The 20,524-nt window shown below is 47.4% G+C and overlaps 2 protein-coding genes across 2 annotated transcripts; both read right to left on the minus strand.

The window, feature by feature from the left end:
* Positions 1–16,193: 16,193 nt before the first annotated feature.
* On the minus strand, positions 16,194–18,038 carry LOC135829122 (uncharacterized). Its single transcript, XM_065341529.1, has one exon. It carries the CDS (start codon positions 18,036–18,038, stop codon positions 16,194–16,196), a length of 1,845 nt encoding a protein of 614 aa, XP_065197601.1.
* Positions 18,039–18,731: 693 nt separating this feature from the next.
* Positions 18,732–20,251, minus strand: LOC135829123 (uncharacterized). Its single transcript, XM_065341530.1, has 2 exons — positions 20,159–20,251; positions 18,732–19,499 (listed from the first exon to the last, which is right to left on the minus strand). Exons 1-2 carry the CDS (start codon positions 20,249–20,251, stop codon positions 18,732–18,734), a joined length of 861 nt encoding a protein of 286 aa, XP_065197602.1.
* Between the last annotated feature and the right edge of the window lie 273 nt (positions 20,252–20,524).

Consider the following 20,524-nt stretch of genomic DNA (forward strand, 5'->3'; position numbering starts at 1 on the left):
GATTTTGTTCATTTTTTACACTCTTCAAAGCATAAAAAACTGTCGTACATGCACATTATGTACACAGCAAGGTGACCACTGGTGCCCCCATTGCATTTCGTCATGTCCCAGTGAATTATCAAGTGAATAGCCCTTTCCCAAAGGTGCTCCTTTAATTCGCACTTAGTGCTTTTCGCGTCCCTCAAAATATGCTGAAAAGTGCTCTGTTTTCAGTGAAAACAGGCAAAAAGTGCTATTTTTTCAGTGAAGGATAGCCATGATACATGTTCAGATATGAACCCAAGCTGAGAAATGAATACGCACTCTTTCATTTATGGGTCCACGAAAGGCAAAACAGGAAGTAAAGTTCAAAAACCCACTTTTTACAGCATTCTGTACAAGCTTCACCAACTTGTTCCCCCCCCCCCGCCCCGAAAATGCGGCGTGCCAAGGCCCATCCAGATCGAGCACTCGGAAACGGTGACCGCATGCATGAGCAAACAGACTTTAGCACTTTTTCAGCTAAAAAAGCTCAAAGGTGCGATATTCACCAAAAAACGCAATAAAGGGCGAAAGAAACGGGCTTTTCCAAAAAGGGCCAAAAAGAGCGAAAAAAGGGCGAGCACCTTTGGGAAAGGGCTACAAGTGAAGCTTTCCCTACTTGGGTAGTGGGCTCTACATATTCCCTGCTAGATATTGTTATAAAATGGAAAATGTCGATTGGTCAGCCCATTTTATATCGTTATAGGGGTAATATTGTCATAGCAATATTGTTATAGAGGTAAGGCATTGTATACACAAGTCAATGGAGTGATTTGGTTTGGTAGGAAAATATTGTTATAAGGGTAATATCGCTATAGAGGTTATCGTTATAAGGGTAGGTCGACTGTATGCTGAACCCAGGTATGATTGAGGCTTGGAGACGTGCTGGTGAGCAGTGGGGCGCTGTAAGTTCGAGATTGGTTGTGGCCCGTCTCAAGCTAGCGGAGGCAGGGGAACTTCAAGAGCATGGCCAATGGCAGAGAAGGAATGATTTGTATGTGACAGTTGTGAGTGCGTACGCACCAACCAGTAAAGCTACTGCACCCGTCAAAGATCATTTCTTTACAGATTTGCTGAGGGTGGTCGATGGTGTACCAGACAACAATGTCCTGTTGCTGCTTGGTGACTATAATACTAGACTTGGCAGCAGCAATGACGCGGGAGACGAATGGAGGGCTGTGTTTGGGAGATACGGTCACGGTGCGCGAGGCTGGTGAGCGGCTTCTGATGTGGTGTGCTACCAACAGGCTTTCTGTAATGAACACCCATTTCCAGAAACCTGCATCGAGGCGTGGGACCTGGATGCACCCAGCTACGAAGCAAACCCATCTCATAGATTTTATCATCATGAGGCAGCCTCACTCTCGCTTTCGTCTTGATGTCAGCGTAATGCACAGTGCCAACCGTTGGACAGACCACCACATGGTTCACAGCAAGCTTCTACTTGATCGTCAGAACCTTTGACGTGGAACAAGACATCCTGCAGAAGTCGCTGGAAGATCACCAGTGCAGAGGTTATACCGAATGGCATCCGGAGGAATTCGAACCGACCCACAGGCGTGATGAATGTGGTCAGCTTGGATGCAGACTCCGTGAGGGGTCAGCAGCCGCTGTTGGCATCCAGTGTGCAAAAGACAGTAGAGCCGGCGAGCCTAGGTAGGGTGTCCTCAACTCTCGGAAGAGGAAAGTGCTCGCGCTTCACATTGCCGTTCCGCTTCTTTAGTTCTACGCAGATCCGTACGCAACCATTAGGTTTACGTACCGGCACCAGTCAGAGTGACCCGTTTCCCGGACGATGATGCCCATTTCCTCCATACGCGCGAGCTCTTCTGTGACCTTGTCATGTAGAGGCAGAAGCACACGGCGGGCAACACCACAGTGGTACAGCGTGGCGTTGTTGACGAGCTTGATGTCAGCTGGAGGCCCAACCATACAACCGATGGGCTGTGCTGGCTTGCTGGCACATGATTCTGCTGCATCTAAACGCTGGATCAGGCGAAGTCAGAGGCAGTCTCTGCGACTCAACAGGTTGGTTGATCCAGGACCAACGATAACTACCATCTCCATAGAGAACAGTTCACTCTTGTGCATGGTGTCTGCAGTGAGCTGACCCTTGATGGATAGATGTGCACCGGATGGACCAAGGAGTTTGGTAGTGGATGGTGTGATTACAGGGCGTTGTAAGATATCCTGTTAGTCGAGTGCATGATACACGATACATCGGCACCTGTGTCGATCTTGAATATCAAATTTGTCGAGCAAACAGGCCGACTTACTGACCAGGAGTCAGTTGACTGGGAAGGACTGGTGTTGGATGACAGCTCTGCCACAACACCCATGAGTGGCGACGGGGACGCAAGCGATTCATTTCCGACAGCTCCGGCACCACGCGAGGTTGCTGGAGTGGAAAGACAGACGGCGGCGAAGTGGCTCTTCTTTCCGCATGAATTACACTTGCGACCAAATGCAGGACACGCAGAACGGTTGCTCTTGTGTGAACCAGCGTGGCCACACCACGGACTTGTTGAAGATGTAGTGCGGCTCTTCCTCTGCATGGACGGCGTTGGTGCAGGCTTCGATGGAATGCCACTGCGCTGGAGACGACTTCTTGCATCTTGCTGCTTTCCTCCAAAGTGGGATGCAGCATTGACTTGCGGCCTGGCGGCTTGTGCTGCAACGTCTCGGCCTGCCTGGCCCTGAGAACTGCATCCGTGAGGGTGAGTTTTGTGGGCTCAATCTGCTGCAGCTCCTATGCGACTTGACGATCCAGAATGTGAGCGACGAGGCGATCTCGAATTCTGTTGTCCTTCTGGTCACCGAAGTCACAGAATTTAGCTACGGCGTGAAGTTTCCGAACAATTTCTTCCACGGACTCTCCTGGAAGATGGACGCACTGTTGGAAAATGGTCGTCTGATGAAACACGTTCAGTGCTGGCGTAAAGTAAGCGTCCAGCTTCGTCATGACCTTGTCAGTCTTGTCCTCGTCTCCAACGGCGTCGAATACCAGTTGATCGAGGATAGTTTCGGCCTCTGGGGCCAGCCAGTAGAGCAACGTAGAGATTTGTACTTTCTCGTCTTTCGCGCTGAGCTCTGAGGCGAGGCGATATCCCACAAACCTGCGTTTCCAAGCCGGTAAGGCATCTGGAATGGAGAAATCAAAGTCTGCAGGCGGCGCGAGCTCGGCCATTTCTACTCGAAGTGTAGACCTGGTTGACTAACTTCTGACACCATGTTGTGTCATGTACTGACATAAGGAAGTGGTTTATTTTACAGACAGATGAGTGTAGATATAGCGAAGAGTCAGGGAGGCCATGCCCTGCAGAGCTTGGTATCGTGCGTAGCACTGAGGTAGTGCGAGATCACGTACCGTGTATACATGGCGACAGACAGGGGAGGACTATGCCGTGAATGGGTGAAGGATAGGACACAAACCAAATGTACAAGCATGACGAATAATAAACATGCATGACGAATATAGGAAAGGGTAATTAAAGTTACTGATGCGATTTCATGATAAGTATTAAATTATATGCCCAAGGTCCGAGTCTAGAGTCGTACTGCCACAGTATTCCTACCCAGAGAACGAGTGCGGGAACAATCAAGTGAATGATAAGAAATCAAAAATTACAAGAAAAAAGAACAAAGTGGAATACTAGTAGCTGTAAGCGGATGATGCGCAGCGCAGCAAGTCAATCAAGCAAATGCGCAGGCTTAACACGATCAACAGAGACAGTTTGGTCCTTACCATTGATACGCAGAGTGAAGTACTTGGGACTGCGCTTGACCACGGGGAAAGGACCATCATGCTGCGGTTGGAGTGGTAGCCCAACTTCGTCACGGCGCAAATACACTTTAGCGGCTGTGTCCAAATCGCGGGGCAGATAGACAGGATTCATGCTAGTACGGACAGGAAGAGGACGGATCTGCCACAGAAAGGTAGACAGATGAGATGCGTAATCACTGCGGTGTGTATGTGGCGCGCAACGTCCCTGCAGCCCTTCTTCGAGCTCATGCAGATGTTCTTGCACCGTCATTGGCCTTACTGTTCAACAAATCCATGAGGGAGGGACATTTCCCAGCTCCTATGAAGGTGGCCAGCATTTCACCTCTGTTTAAAGGTGGTGATCCCAGCATAGCAAAGAATCACAGACCCGTGTCTCTAATGTCGATAGTTTCAAAGCTTTTGGAACGAGTCATCCATGATAAGCTCACTCAGTACCTGTGCCGACATGATCTATTTCCACCAACTCAGTTCGGCTATCACATCATTCCACATGTAATGCCCTTGTATTAGCCGTTAAGGGCATATGCCAAGCCCAGACAAAAAAGTACTTCACGGGGATTGCTTTCGTAGATATGTCAAAAGCATTTGATAAGGTGAAGCACCAAACCCTTATTCAGGACCTATTCGAGGTCGGAATTGGTGGAACGGTGCTGCAATGGCTTGCAGACTACCTCTCAGATCAGACACAGTATGTCAAAGTCGGTCAGGTACAGAGCTCACCATACACCAGCTTCTCCGGAGTACCACAGGGGTCAGTTCTCGGGCCCCTGTTGTTTGTTCTCTACGTCCGTGACATAGCGAAAGAGCTGTCCCCTTATAACGTTGCGATCCTGCAGTTTGCGGACGATATCTCAATTAGATCCAGCAGCATGAGCACGGATGAGGTGTCCCAAAATCTCTCAAGTGCTGTCCAGCACCTCGCCGATTGGCTTAGGAACCGCGGTCTCATCTTGAATGAAACGAAGACACAGATCATGTCGATATTGCCAGTACGATCTCAAACATTTGACTTGCAAGTGCAATGTAATAGACTGCCTCTGCCAACTGTTCGCTCTGCGTAATATTTAGGTCTCCACTTTGATGCGGACATGAGGTGGAACACCATGGTCGACCACGTCGCACGGGGCGTCGCGTCGAAAGTTGGCGTGCTCAGACGATACGCACCGTTCCTGCCTTTTCAATGTCGCATAGCCTATTTTCGTTCTTTCATTTTATCACACTTTATGTATGCCGCTTCTGTTTACTAACCATTTCTCACGGCGTATCAAAGTAGACGGCTTAATGGGCTCTTCAAGCGTGCTGTACGCACAGTCTGTCGGGACACCCACAAGCAATATTCTTACACGCATGAACATCCAAACATTGACCACATACGCCAACATACACCTTCTGGTTTTTATCTGGCGTTGTCTCCATGACTCCTCTAACATCAGCATGTTGTTCGCTAACTTTTTAAGCCGCAGTAATACCACTCAAACTCGTGGTGGGCACAGCAATTTACTGATTGTCCCAGCCAGCCCAACTCCATATCTTGCCAAACGTGTTACCTATGCTGGGACCATTTTATGGAACCAGCTCCCCGCTGCGGTCAGGCAAGAAAGAAAACGCAATCGCTTTAAGTCAATGGCTCTTGTCTCTTTGCTTACCAGATAAATAAGCCTTTTACAAATGCTGTATGCACTGCTCTTTACGTTTTTTTCTTCTTATGCAAGTCGCAACTCCTGTTTTGAGTTGTTTTTCTTCTCTCTTTTTCTTTCCCTACTAGTTGCTGTTACACTCACTGATCCTTATGCACATATATACAGCATTCCCTCACTAGTGGAACCATTGTTATTAGGCTAGGGCCTGTTTTGGACTTCCCACTCTAAATAAAGAATACAAACAACAAACAAACGTGGGCGACATGCGACATTTGTTCGACGTCGCACTCGATGTGTCTTGCCAGAGTTTGCCTGGCTATATATTTCGATCCGTTCTGTGTTTGAATCATTCTTGTTTGCTCGAAGTGTTTTAAGACCATCCCACCTCCCTGTTCTCATCACTAATTCACTTTGATAAAGTGAATAAATGGGGTGTTGGCCACGTTCATTTCCAGCTACTCAGGGTCGCAGACTTTTGTAGAAACTTGGCTCCGCCAACATTCTGCTCCGGCAGTGTCTACCCGACCGACCCTGAATCCTCTCTGGTAGAAACTTGGCTCCGCCAACATTCTGCTTCGGCCATGTCTACGCATTTCTCTCCGTAGCCTCTCACTCCGATGGCCGGTACTCCCCAGTACCGCAAATTGCTGTGTGTTGTAGTTGATGTGTGTGTGTTTGTGTGTGTGTGTGTTTGTGTGTGTGCGCGCAATTGGTGTTCGGTGAGCTGCCTGCCCCCCGTCCTTGTCACGGCCCGAAGAAGAGGTGGCGAGATGTGGTGTCGACTGACCTGGCGGACCTCGGCGTGACCACCTGGCTTGAGAGTTGCCAAGATCGTCCCGGCTGGAGACGAGTTGCGAGTAGCACTCCGCCGCCACAGCCCGCTCCTGATCGTCTTCTCTGTGTCTGTGAACGCCCGGTTTGTCGACCAGGAGACCTGAAACGACATGCCAAGTTCTGCGCTCGCGTTCTCACTTGAACTTTACGACATTCGTTATCATTGCATACGCAATGGGCAAGATCAAGGTCAAGGTCAAGGTGTGTGTGTGTGTTTGTATGTGTGCGTGTGTGTGTGTGTGTGTGTGTGTGTGTGTGTGTGTGTGTGTGTGTGTGTGTGTGTGTGTAATCCCAGCACTAGTTGCTGTGTCTAACGTAGCTGTTCGCTATCATTGCTTCTGCGTTGGGCAGGTCTGAGATCTGGGTAATGAGGTGTGTGTATGTGTTTATGCGTGTGTTTTTGGATGTGTGTGTGTGTGTGTGTGTGTGTGTGTGTGTGTGTGTGTGTGTGTGTGTGTGTGTGTGTGTGTGCGTTCCATGAGTATGTACGTGCGTGCATGTGTGCGTGTGCATCAACATGTATATGCTCGTGGGTATATGTGGACATGTTTTTTCTTTGTTTTTGCTGCTACTTCCAGAAAGGTAACACACCATTACATCTTGCAGTAGAGGAAGGTCATGTTTCCGTAGCAGATTATCTACTTAATTCTGGACATTCGTTGGACCCAAAGAATGATGTAAGTCAGATTATCCCTGATGCTTTCTCGTTTTTGTATGAGCAGAAAGAAGAATTAAGCAGTTAAATAGTTTTTGGGAGTAAACTTCCGTGCCTTCTCTTCATGTCGTGACGTACCTTCTCCCGTACATTGTCTCCTTCCGCATCACCAAGGTGATATAGCGGCACGAGCAAATAAGAGCAAGAACAATGAATTATAATGTATTAATCTGAAAAGAAGAAGGACAAAATGTTACGAGTTATGACTAACTGTCCACCAACGTAACCAGAACTTATACAGTCAGCAAGTGCGACAAAATGGCACAACACTGACAAGGAGTACTGAGACATTCGGCGACCTGACTCCTAGCTCCAACAATTCTCCAAGGTGCAGAGGAAAGCACAACGAAGAAGAGCACGAGCTACGCGCCACGGCAACAAAAATGCCTAAAGTTACTGGATGATGGCGAAAACAGTAAGACTCTTGGACATACCGGCCTTACTACAACTCCACGACGCAAAAAAACTGACCACCCAACTTCGGAGGCTCAAATCTATGTAATACACATAGAAAGGGGAGGCTAACCAAAGACTATCATGTAAATGTGATGGACTAGTTATGTACAACAACAAGTTCTTCCACACGACTTATGTTTTGCCGTATATGTCATAACCTCTCATCAGGTGTGCAAAGTTGAACTCGGATGGTGAGCCAATTAAACTATGGTGAAAAAGGCGAAGGACAAAATGTTACAAGTTATAATTAACTGTCCACCAACGTAACCAGATCTTATACAGTCAGCGAGTGCGACAAAATGGTGGTTGATGGACAGTTAGTCATATCTCGTAACATTAATTTTTGTCCTTCTCCTTTTTCACCAAACTTTTATTGGCTCACCATCCGAGTTCATAATTCATTGTATTTGTAATTGCTCTTGTTTGCTCTTCCTTGTATATCACCTGAGGAGAAGGTACAGAAGTTTACTCGCGAAACCATTAGTTTTCAGAATGTTGTTGAAGAGCTGGAGGTTTGTCCTGTCAACTTTTTTCCTTAGCTTCATTAGCCTGGAAAACGATAATGAGTTACTTGCGTCAACTCGAACGTGCTCGTAAGTCCAATGTCTTGAAGAGATCTGGTATATGTTTCCAAGTTGGCTATTCGAGGATTGCAGCATCTCTGCAATTTTTTATTATTCCTCTGGAATCCCTCTCGAGTGCTGGACTCCAGGTGTCATTGTGTGATCTACAATCGCTTTGTCCGCCCGTGCACAAACCACTCTGGCTCGCCCCATCCAACAGGGTGGCCATCGCCAATCGGTGAGGACCCTACCTTTGCCTCCTGTACAATATGCATTGCCCATATGCACATAGCCTTCTACAGAGAATGTTGCCACCCCACAGCCCCAATCCCAAACAGTCCACTCCACCCGTAGTACGTTTTGAAGACCCACCCACGCACACCAACTGGCAAATGAAATTCCACTCCCTTCCCGCAACAACCTGTGTCGAGCCTACCCTCGCGCAATTTTCCCCGTCTGGAACCAGCTGCTCGTCGGAGTCTTTTCTGGTCCATTTTGCACCAATAACTTACAACGTTTCAAAGTTGCAGCCAACCGCTATTTGAAGAATAATGACTAATCGTGGGCACATGATCATCTCTGAGTATCAGCATCATATCTGCCTCACCCCATGATTTTTCAAATTCCGCTCCACGTACTCCTCCCAATAACGTGTTTCCTTCTTTTCTCTCCTTCTCCTCCTAACACCCTCTGTCTTATCTTTCCCCACCTTCTAATGTACTGTCTCTCATCTTAACATTTAGTATCATGTATCTGTACCTGTCAGTATGATGCAAGCCAGATATGGATTGATCGAAGAACGATAGATTGACCATCACTGTGGATAAGTGTCATACTGTAGCTCAGTAGGTTAGAGCATTGCTCGCGAATAGCAAGGTCCCTGGTTCGAGTCCCGGTGGTGTGACTGATGAATTTTTCTGTATTTCATATCTGGCTTGCAAGTGTTAAGTTTCAGAGAGAAAAGAGCAGTACGTGGCAGTACGTGGCATGTGGCCTCTGATTTCATATTACTTTGAAATTCTCCGTGAAGTCCAAATTTGAAATTGCTACCTGTCACTTCTTTCTTTTTTCTTCTTCTTTCTTTTTGGTACGTTTTATGTAAAATAAACACAACAACAACATGTCCCCATGATGTCGAGACCTCAGGTCGGCTGAGGGCAGAAAGCCTCACCATCAATGCTCCCACTATGCATTTTTTTGTCTTTTCCCCAGAGCCGTGATCAATGTAGATAAATAAAAAAAGAAAGAAAAAAACCTCCCTAGCCTAGGCATTCACAGAACGCTTTCTGCACAAGCTCCATTGTTCAACTGGCCCAGATATGCTCCTCGCCCGTCTTCCACCCTGAACTACCAACACATCAAGCCATAGCACCCAACTGCGTTCATCACACCAGTTTCAGCTCGCTCCCACTCTTTCCCTCAGAGAACGGAATGATGTACTTTCGTCCTTCCCTCAGCATGCTGTGGAGGTCTGGGACCAGCTCCAGCAGTGTGTTATGCTGAACCCATGAACAAGGAAAGAATCGCAAATGTTCAAAGAGAAGGTCAATGCCCACCTGCACTTTACTCACTGGGAGTGGGCAATGGATAGGCTACGAACTAAAGACAAAAGACGAAAATGCTCTAGCTCTGTTCCCTCTTCCATTAACTTCTAGATTCTCGCTCCACACATACTGGCATACACAGAGACATAGACAGCAATAGCGACAACACGCAAAGTGAAGGGTAGTTGGCCGCAGCCAGATGTGACTCAGAAAAAGCAAAGCGCGGCGACAACGAGGAAGAAGGCAGAGAGATGCAAACAAAACAGGGAGACTGACAGAGAGAATACATGACAAAAACGAGTAGGCTATGACGTACACAAAGTTGCTCATAGTCCAAGGAGCTAGCACCCTGATCTGGTGCATTACCTCCCAGTTCAGTGATGAGGAACAACCCACCAAATTGAGCGTGAGAGCATGTAGGGTGTGAATAGTAGTTCAGGTGTCAGGAACTGGCCAGCCAGGACTTGACCATATCGAATGATAGTGGCTGCTTCGGTGAAAAGCTGAGCATTGCTGGCCGCACTGTAATAACAGGTAGGTGATAGTGATATGTCCACGCAGTGCACATGAACAAGGCATCTGATTATCAAACCTGCCTGAACAGCAAGTGGCGACTATAAAGATCACATAATATTATAGCAGATATATCGGTTCAGTTTGGGCTGAACAGAATCAATCCTCCCATAGCCAACCCCTGAAGTACTCTAAAGCAGGGAGTAGAGAAGAGAAAGGAGAAAGAACAAGCAGGAAAAGCACACAGAACAGCAGAGTAAGTCATCTGGATGCAAGAATCATGTACAGGGTTGTACCACAAACAGACTCAGGACAAGTGAAAACCGATAGGGACGGCATGATTAAGTTCAAAGCATAACATTGTTGGAATTAATCCAGGAATATTCACACAGTGCCGCCAGGCCTCACACAGAACACACAGAGCCCATGCAAGAAGCCAGTAAGTTACGTCTGATCTGTTTTGCAAAGTGCACGTAACACATGTCCAATCTGACTAGTACAGTGGACAAAATTTGACTTCACACAGTATAGAATGAACTCCTCCAGTAAGACATTTTTACTGGGATACAGCTGACACCACACAGTATGCAAGACACTCCTCCAATAGGACAGATAATGATACTGGAACTCAATATTTTACTCTTGGTGACCAAAACGTATAGCCGGTAAGATCATTCTACTGGGACTCGTCCAACCTGGTACGTGGCGAACGCATTCATTCATCGAGACGCTCATACAGACTCAACTGACATCGCATATCGCACAATACGTCAACTACATGTAGTAAGACATTGATATTGGGAGGTGGCGGACATTACACACTACCCAATGCAACCTTAAAGACTGTTAGAGTGGGACTCATCTGACATCGTATAGTACACAATCGGATGAGCGAATAAGACATACTGGAATGAACTCCTCCAGTAAGACATTTTGACTAGGACACAGCTGACCCCACACCGTATGCAAAGCACTCCTCTAATGAGACATACTGATACTGGAACTCGACATATAACTCTCGGTAAACAATACGTACATCCGGTAAGACCATTCTACTGGGACTCAACCCAACATTGTACGTGGCATAATGCACTCGTTCGTTGAAACAATCGTACAGAAACTCAACTGACATCGTACATTGCACAATACGTCAACTAGTAAGACATTGATATTGGGAGGTGGCGGGCACTGCCGGGCTGGACGTGCCTTACGTTGATTGGTGCATAAGGCGCTCAACCAGTGAGACAGTTATATGGGAACTCATCTGGCGTCGCACAGTGTAGAACGCAATCATCCCGGGCGACAGATCTAGAGGGGTTTGTCTGGCATTGGACAGTGCGCAATGCACTCTTCCAATAAGACAGTTATACTGGGCATCCTCCGTCATCTCGCAGTGCACAATGCACTCTTCCAGTAAGACAGTTATACTGGGAATCCTCCATCATCTCGCAGTGCACAATGCACTCTTCTAGTAAGACAGTTATACTGCGAATCCGCAGTCATCTTGCAGTGCACAATGCACTCTTCCAGTAAGACATTTATACTGGGAATCCACCGTCACCTCGCAGCGCACAATGCACTCTTCCAGTCAGCCACACCGGGATTCGTCAGACGTCGCACAGCTCCCGATGCACTCCTTCGGTGAGCCAGTTCTATTGGGACTCATTATGATATTGCACAGCGCATAATGTGCTCGTCGATTAAGACAGTTACACCAGGAATCAACACTGACACTCAGCGCACAATGTACTCATTAACCCTTTTTAAAACTGACCAGGAGTACTGAGACATTCGGCGACCTGACTCCTAGCTCCAACACTTCTCCGAGGCGCACAAACCAACAACCTCCCAACTTGGAAGGCTCAGGTTCGCAAAGGTCCAAGAGGGGAAGGAAAGTCCAACGAAAAAGAGCACGAGCTACGCGCCACGGCAACAAAGAATGCCAAAAGTTACTGGATGATGACAAAACTAATACTTCATAAGACTATTGGACATACCGGCCTTACTACAACTCGACGACGCATCAAACCACCCAACTTGGGAGGCTCAAGTTTATGTAGTAAACAAACAAAGGGGAAGCTACGCGAAGACGAATTGTGACAAACCGAAACGTCAACATTTTACTGAACTTCACTACACTGTATCATGTAAATATAATAGACTAGTTATGTGCAATAACAAGTTGTTCCACATGACGCACGTTTTGCCGTATAGGTCATGGCGGCTCATAAGGTGTGCAAAGTTGAGCTCGTATGGTGAGCCAATAAAATTATGGTGAAAATGGAGAAGGACAAATGTTACGAGTTATGACTAATTGTCCATCAACGTAACCAGATCCTATCCAGTCAGCAAGTGCGACAAAATGGTGGTTGATGGACAGTTAGTCATAACTCGTAACATTTTGTCCTTCTCCTTTTTCACCGAAATTGAATTGGCTCTCCATCCGAGTTCATAGTTCATTGTAATTGCTCTTGTTTGCTCTTCCTTGTATATCACCTGAGGAGAAGGTACAGAAGTTTACTCGCGAAACCATTAGTTTTCAGAATGTTGTTGAAGAGCTGGAGGTTTGTCCTGTCAACTTTTTTCCTTAGCTCCATTAGCCTGGAAAACGATAATGAGTTCCTTGCGTCACCTCGAACGTGCTCGTAAGTCCAATGTCTTGAAGAGATCTGGTATATGTTTCCAAGTTGGCTATTCGAGGATCGCAGTATCTCGGCTTCCTCCGGAATCCCTCTCGAGTGCTGGACTCCAGGTGTCATTGTGTGATCTACAAGCGCTTTGTCCGCCCGTGCACAAACCACTCTGGCTCGCCTCATCCAACAGGGTGGCCATTGCCTAATCGGTGATGGACCGTACCTTTGCCTCCTGTACAATATGCATTGTCCAGATGCACATCGCCTTCTACAGAGGATGCTGCCACCCCAGCAGCCCCAATCCCAAACAGTCCACTCCACCCGTAGTACGTTTTGAAGATCCACCCATGCACACCAACAGGCAAATGAACTTCCAGTCCCTTCCCGAAACATCCTGTGTCGAGCCTACCCTCGCGCAATTTTCCCTGTCAGGAACCAGCTGCCCGCCGGAGTCTTCTCTGGTCCATTTTGCAGAATAACTTACAAAGTTTCAAGGTTGCAGCCAATCGCTGTTTGAAGACCAACGACTGATCGTGGGCACATGATCATCTCTGAGTATCAGCATCATATCTGCCTCACCCCATGATTTTCAAATTCCGCTCCACGTACTCCTCCCAATAACGTGTTTCCTTCTTTTCTTTCCTTCTCCTCCTTACACTCTCTGTCTTATCTTTACCCGCCTTCTAAATGTACTGTCTCTCCTTTTGCTTGCTCATCATGCACAGTAGTAGTAGTAGTAGTAGTAGTAGAATTTTTTTTTTAATCCCTACAGACGTTGCCGTCTTTTTACAGGCAACCCTAGGTGCTCTTTGCAGAGCGAAATGAAAGCATGTAACCTGGTAACGTGTCAAAGCTGTGTGGACCCTGGCTAGTGGCTAGCGTCAAACCATACTGAACTAACGTCTGTTGCATAGCTACGGGATTAATATTTTATTTGGTATTTATTTTTTATTTTTTAACTTTTTTTGTGTCACGCCTAGCCTTGTGCTATCCCGTATTTGTCCCGCACCGTACCGTACCATCAAAGACAGCTGGCCACAAACAGCTGGCCACAATATGTTTGGTTGTTTGTGCCATCAGCATGCCTGGCGCTATCCCGTACCTGTCTCGTTTCTGACGGTCACGGGCGTTCTGGAGTCGACGGGATGTCTGTCCTGACGTTTCCTGTGACCAGCGCTGACTCTGCCGATCACGGGCGTTCTGGAGTCGACGGGATGTCTGTCCTGTCGTTTCCTGTGATCGGCGCTGACTCTGCCGATCACGAATGTTCTAGAGTCGACGGGATCTTTCTTCCGACGTTTCCTTTGACCGGCGCTGACTCTGCCGATCACGGGCGTTCTGGAGTCGACGGGATCTCTTTTCCGACATTTCCTGTGACCGGCGCTGACTCGCCCGTTCAGGATTATTTTGGAGACGACGGGATCTCTCTTCCAAAGTATGATTTTGCTGACGCTTCCAGACACCTATTCGGCAACTAACGTTCATTCTAAATACATTATTTACTTGTCTTCCTACTTCGTATTTCTTTCCAGATAATCTCCCCAAACAGCAGGGAGTCGTTTACATAATACGACTCCCTCCTATACATCTATAAGTTATAATTATTATGCTTTCGGCCTACATGCGATTCCCGGGCTGGTCGACAGGCGGCCCAGCCAGCCTGCTAGTGGGATCTCGGCCTCGCACACAAATCCACACAAAATGTTACTGCACTGAATGCATTCCCCCGATACACTTCGCATATATACTCATTCTCTTAGTGGTACCGTACTCTCGATGGTACGGGACAGGTACGGGATAGCGCCAGGCATGCCGATGGCACAAACAAACAAAAATATTGTGGCCAGCTGTCTTTGCTGGTACGGTACGGTACGGGACAGATACGGGATAGCGCCAGGCGTGACACAAACAAACAAACAAACAAACAAACAAACACAAAATTAAAGCTGTGTGGAACCTGGCTAGCGCCAGACGTTACTGAAGTAACATCTTCTGCATAGCTACGGGAATTAAAGCTGTGTGGACCCTGGCTAGCGCCAGACGTTACTGAAGTAACGTCTTCTGCATAGCTATGGGAATAATACAAAGCTCAACAAGAATTGATACGTAATGATCAATAGTAAATACGTTCGATATCAAGAAAGGAATAGAGAGGGAGAGTGAGAGTGAGAGAGAGAGAGTGAGAGAGAGAAAGACATACTCACACTCACAAACAAGTACCCCTTGCTCACACAAATACGTCACATACACACACCTGCAGTTACATACATTTATGCAAAGTAAACGGCATGCTCTCATGCACGCACACACATGTGTACGCCTGAGTGTGTGTGCTCAACATTCGTGGACATGCATGAGCACACACACTTACACACAACATGTGCCATGCCATGTTCATTACAAGTAGATTTTGCCTGTATTTTACCTGATGATCAGGCATGAAAGTATACTAGTGAAAATTGTATTCTTGTCTCCAAGGAAATTGTTCATTAATTCCCAAAGAAATCTTCATTGATAATGATCCAGAACTCCCTATGCCATTGCCGGTGTTACCTTTACTCATTAGCTGTGTTTGTTTGTTCCTGTGTGTGTGTTTTGGCGCATGCATGGTTGTGTGCATGGTTGTGTATTTGTGTGTGTGTGTGTCTATGTGTGCATGCGTATGTGTGTGTGTGTGTGTGTTTATGCATATGCGTATTTTTATGTGTTTGTGAATCGTCATGTGTATGTGTGTATTTGTGTATGTTTATGTGTGTTTGTGTGTACGTGGTTTGTATTCATTAACATTACTACTTCCAGGGTGGTAGCACACCATTACACTTTGCAGCATCGAATCATCATGTTTCCGTAGCAGAACATCTACTTAATTCTGGACATTCGTTGGAACCAAAGGATAATGTAAGTCAGGATATCCCTGGTGCATTCTTGTTAGTGTATGAACACAAAAATCAGATTATATGGGTGTACATAGTGCATGTGTATCAGGTCTCATGTTCATCTGTTGTACGCACAATAATACATGCACAATTGGAAAACATTTTCCAAGTAGAACAATAGTTTTCACTATCTTCAACAGCCTATTATTATTATTATTATGAGTCTTTATTCCACTCCAAATTGAAAATAAAAATAAAAATTGGAGGTATTACACTAACTCACCGGACTTATCATAGCCAAAGGTAAGCAGCACGGAATACTATATGGAAAAAAGTAAGGTAGAGAGAGAGAGGAAGGGAGAAAGGCGCATGTACCATCACAGGCATTAAAGCTCAGAGGTATCATGGCAACAGGTATTGCAGAAAGGGGAGCATCAGAAGTTGGCGAAAAATTCAGGCCGGCAAAGCTCATCACTGGGCACAACCTCCAGTGCGCACCCACAGAAAGATCAAATACGAATACCCACAGATATACCACAGTGTTTCAATTACAAACTAAAACGAATACAATAACATACAAAGCATAAAAAGCCCACCAGGGACAGCGAAGAGCCCTATGCTGCACCCAAAACAGATCTTAGAATGGCCATCGAGCCAAGGATAGCAGCCTGCTGCAGTTCATGAAGGTGCCGCTCTTCTCCACATAGCTGCTTAATTGAGGTAGCCGCTTCCTTCGTCAGGCCACCAAGAGCACCAACTATGATGGGCACTACGGACACTGCCTCTCGCTGCCAAATCTGCCCAATTTCCACTGCGAGGGGCAAGTACTTCGCTCTCTTTTCAGCATGTTTTAGTGTTACTCTATGATCCAGTGGCACACTGACATCAATAAGTTGGACTGACTTGCCATCGTCCCACACAAGATCCGGCCGATTTGCTCCAACCATCCTATCTGTAGGGATTGGCATTTCCCACATTAACTTACGGCCTTCACTATCCTCGACGTAGTGTGGCAAGTGGCCAGGGGGAGCAGGAGATACCAGTCTGTAGCGATGACAGAGTGCCCGGTGGACTATAGCGGCAAGACGATTATGGCGAGTAATGTATGCCGTCCGTGCCAACACGGGGCAGCATGCCAAAATATGGTCAACAGTCTCCCCCGGACCTCCACACAAACGGCACACGTCCACCACGGAAGTGTCGCCAATAACCGATCTTTGGTAGTTCCTGGTATTAACCACCTGATCCTGAGCAGCAAATACGGATGACTCAGTGGATGGACGCAATGTTGGAGACTTTAAGAAGTTGAATGAGAGAGGCATGTCCAATACACCGCGACTCCTCTGCCAATAGCGACCATGCAGGGGCTTCTGCCGCAGAGAAGCTTGGGTGGAGGTTCTGATAGCAGACTTAACAACGTCAGTTGTTGCACCTCCGATGTCCAGGATGTTGAAGTGCTCCATTGCCGTGGCCGCCCGGGAGATGATCGACTTTGTAGGCGGAAGATTTTCATGATGAGCATGCAGCGCAGCAATCAGCGGCAGGTCAGAGTGCGCCTGGAGATACCTAGACAGGCGGATGTATTTCCTCTCCAGCAGGTGCTCAACCGATAGAATCCCTCGGCCGCCCTCAGATCTCGGCAGGTGAAAGCGGATGGTGGAAGATCGTGGGTGGTGTGCTCCCACTGCGCGGAGCGCACTTCGGACATTCCTGTCGAAGGTTGCAATAGCATCCTTCGTCCATGGCACAATACACAAGCCATACGACAGCACTGGGATGACATAAGAGTTAATAGCACGAGAGAGGTTGCAGGCGTTGAGAGATGTGTGGGTCACCAGCCGCAATCGCCTCCTGAACTCTTTGGTGGTGGCCACCTTAACAGACTGTTCCGCCATGCCAAAACACTCCCTTATGCCAAGGTAGGCATACACGGAGCCATCCGCCAAGGAGGCAATGCTGGAGGCTTGATCTACTGTGACAGTTGCTGGCTGATCTGGATCAACAGCACCATGTGGGCACACAAGCTTAGCACACTTTGCTGGAGAAAGCTCCATTCCAATGGATTTCCCAACGCACGATACTATGTTGATCATTGAGTTAAGCTGCTTACTGGTTGCGGCCATCAGCTTCACATCATCCATGTACCATAAGTGGGATACGGTTGTTGTCCGCTGAAGTCCGCACGCATATCCAAAGCCACTTCTGCTGAGTTCACCTGATATTGGATTCAATCCAAGACAGAAGAGCAGAGGGGATAACGAGTCACCTTGGAAAATGCCTCGCCGGATCGGTATTGCCTCACTCATGTCAGCTCCCAAGCGCAGCCGGGTACGCCACTGCGATGAGAGCACAGACAAGAGCGAAGTGATCTTGGGGTGGAATTTGTACAGACGTGTGACTTCGACTAGCCACTCCTGCGATAGGCTGTCGAACGCTTTCCTAAAATCCAACCAAGCCATTGCCAAGGTGCGGTGATGACGCCTAGCATCCTGGGTAATCATAGCATTGATCAGCAGCTGGTCAGTGCAGCCTCCTCGGTTACGAGTACAGCCAGTTTGTTCATGGGCCAGAATGTCATTGGTCTGGATATTATTATTATTATTATTATTATTATTATTATTATTATTATTATTTCAGAACTAAATATTGCGACAGAGCTTTCGGCCATATTTTCAATTCATTGCATTCCCAACTCATCACAACCACGCGCTCTTCAGCCGAACCATACAGACACCAGCAAGGACACTTCCGTTGAGAGATAATAATTATTGCTCCACGCCTCTAGACAGCTGTTTCGCTCCCAATAATTATTATCTCTCAACGGAAGTGTCCTTGCTGGTGTCTGTATGGTTCGGCTGAAGAGCGCGTGGTTGTGATGAGTTGGGAATTATTATTATTTATTATTATTATTATTATTATATGCATTCCCGCGGCAGTGTCAACAGTGCAAGTGCAAGTCGCCCATGCACAAATACAGTCCACACGTTCGCTTATGCTGGACATGGTAAGAGAAACAGCTGATATAGGAGACATAAAGACAACAAGCACAAACGTAGCTGTAAATCCTTTGTGTATAGAATGTTTAAAGTGTATTGAGCGATATTTCCGTGATCTGGGAAAAAGGTGACGGCGCGGTTTCATCGCCGCAACCTCTACTTGCGGATCATATCCAGTAGCTGCCTCCATTTGCTTCGAACTGCAGCTACGTCTGATAGGCGCTCCAGATCTTCCAGGCTCTGCAATCGCCCGCACGCAGCTCCGTGGAGGTCGTCGTCGAGCTTCACCGGCAGGGTGATGCGAGGGCGGCCTCTCCACTTGTGGTCATCACATTGAAAGTAGCTGACCATGCTTAGGACGGCGGGGGCATCACTGGGAAGTCGAAGGATATGGCCAAATAGCCTCCACCGAGCTCTGGTGATGATGCGGCTGATCGGCTCTGCCTTGCACCTGTCGTAGAGTGCTGTTGTTGCGATCTTCTGCGGCCAGACAAAGCCGATCAGTGAACGGAGCTGCCCGCGGTGGAATGCGTCGAGTCCACCCTCGGCAGCTGCCATGAGTCCCCATGTGCCGGCGTTGTATACTAGCACTGGTAGTACAAACGCATTGTAGAGACGAAGCCTCAATTCTTCTCCAACGGTACTGCGCCGGCTCCATAGCGACCAGAGCAATCGACACGCTGCAGCGGCTAGTTGTTTCCTCCGAGAGACATCCTTGCTATCCCCGAGGAGTGAGCCGAGCTTCTTGGTGGTGCGCCACTGTTCCGCCACCCTGTCCAGGGATCGGCCCAGAACGGTAATTTCTGTTTTATCCGGGTTTACCTTCAGAGCCCATCCGTTGAGGACGTCACCGATAACCGGCTCCAGGTCACCCAACCAGCCAGACTCTGTGCTGATGAAATCCGCGTCGACAGCCAACACAGCCTAGACAACACTATTGAGTTCCTTGGGTCACCTCAAAAATACTTATAAGTCCAGTGTCTTGATGAGATTTGGTGTATGTTTTCATGTGAAATCGCACTGAACACAATTATGGTTCTGTAAAGCAACCGGCTACTAGATTGGAATTCTTTGGCACTTTGTACACCTGCATAATGTTACACTTCCAGTGGCAGGTAAGATAGTTGAACAGCACAATCAGTCATGTCTTTGTGCGTAACCCGTACAATAATGGTGGTTTGTGTAAATCTGCATGAAGAAGTCTCAGCCAAACTTGGTTGGTTCAATTTCCAGTGGCGTCCTTTCTTGTCCTGAAGAAAACCAATCTACCAACCCACATGGGGAGAACACTCGGGTATGCCAATGTTGCACCAGTTTTTTGTTCATTCCAGGCATCCGTGCTTGGCTTTTGAATTGCCTGCCGTTGGCAGCAGAGGATTGGGCGTATTTTGGAGGCTTCTTTTATAATACTTCCTCCGTTAAGCAAAACTTCGTTGCGTTTTTACAGTTCAGTCCAAATCATTCCATGGCTACGAACACGCTTTGCAAAGTGGAAAAAAATCAGCATATGAAAGATATATAATTACAGATGACACACAGCTCATTTCAAAGCCGTCCAGCTTCACTCTTTGATGACGACTTACACTCACTGATGACATCGAGTCCAGATCCTCACTGACTTTCACCTCCAGCGCTGCCAGCTTTTGTACCACAGCATTTACAAATTGCCAAGACATGATTTAACCGTGGAGATCGCCAAGTTCTTCGCTCGAACTGTGAGCTTGACGACCTCCACGGTGGCGCTGGTAGTTGTGGCCACTCTCCGGAACGCCATGGAAGGAGCCATACAGACCCCAACACACTCTCCCCATCTTCGTAGGGGTGTATTCCAGCCAGAACGTTTCCACACCCTGCAGAAGCTCCTTTTAGGTTTCCTTCACCACGAGTGACACGGCTGTCTACAGGCTGTGGAAGAGCGCCAAGTCGTCGAGGTTGAGATCAGGATTTTG

Source organism: Sycon ciliatum, chromosome 13 (assembly GCF_964019385.1).
Source record: "Sycon ciliatum chromosome 13, ocSycCili1.1, whole genome shotgun sequence".
NCBI lineage: Eukaryota > Metazoa > Porifera > Calcarea > Leucosolenida > Sycettidae > Sycon > Sycon ciliatum.

Bases quoted from the DNA above. Each gene is read 5' to 3' on its own strand.
- LOC135829122 (XM_065341529.1), bottom strand. From the start codon at position 18,038: ATGGCTTGGTTGGATTTTAGGAAAGCGTTCGACAGCCTATCGCAGGAG.
- LOC135829123 (XM_065341530.1), bottom strand. From the start codon at position 20,251: ATGTCTTGGCAATTTGTAAATGCTGTGGTACAAAAGCTGGCAGCGCTG. The intron at 19,500-20,158 runs GTAAGTCGTCAT...AGTGTTGTCTAG, and splicing joins ACTCGATGTCATCAGTGAGT to GCTGTGTTGGCTGTCGACGC.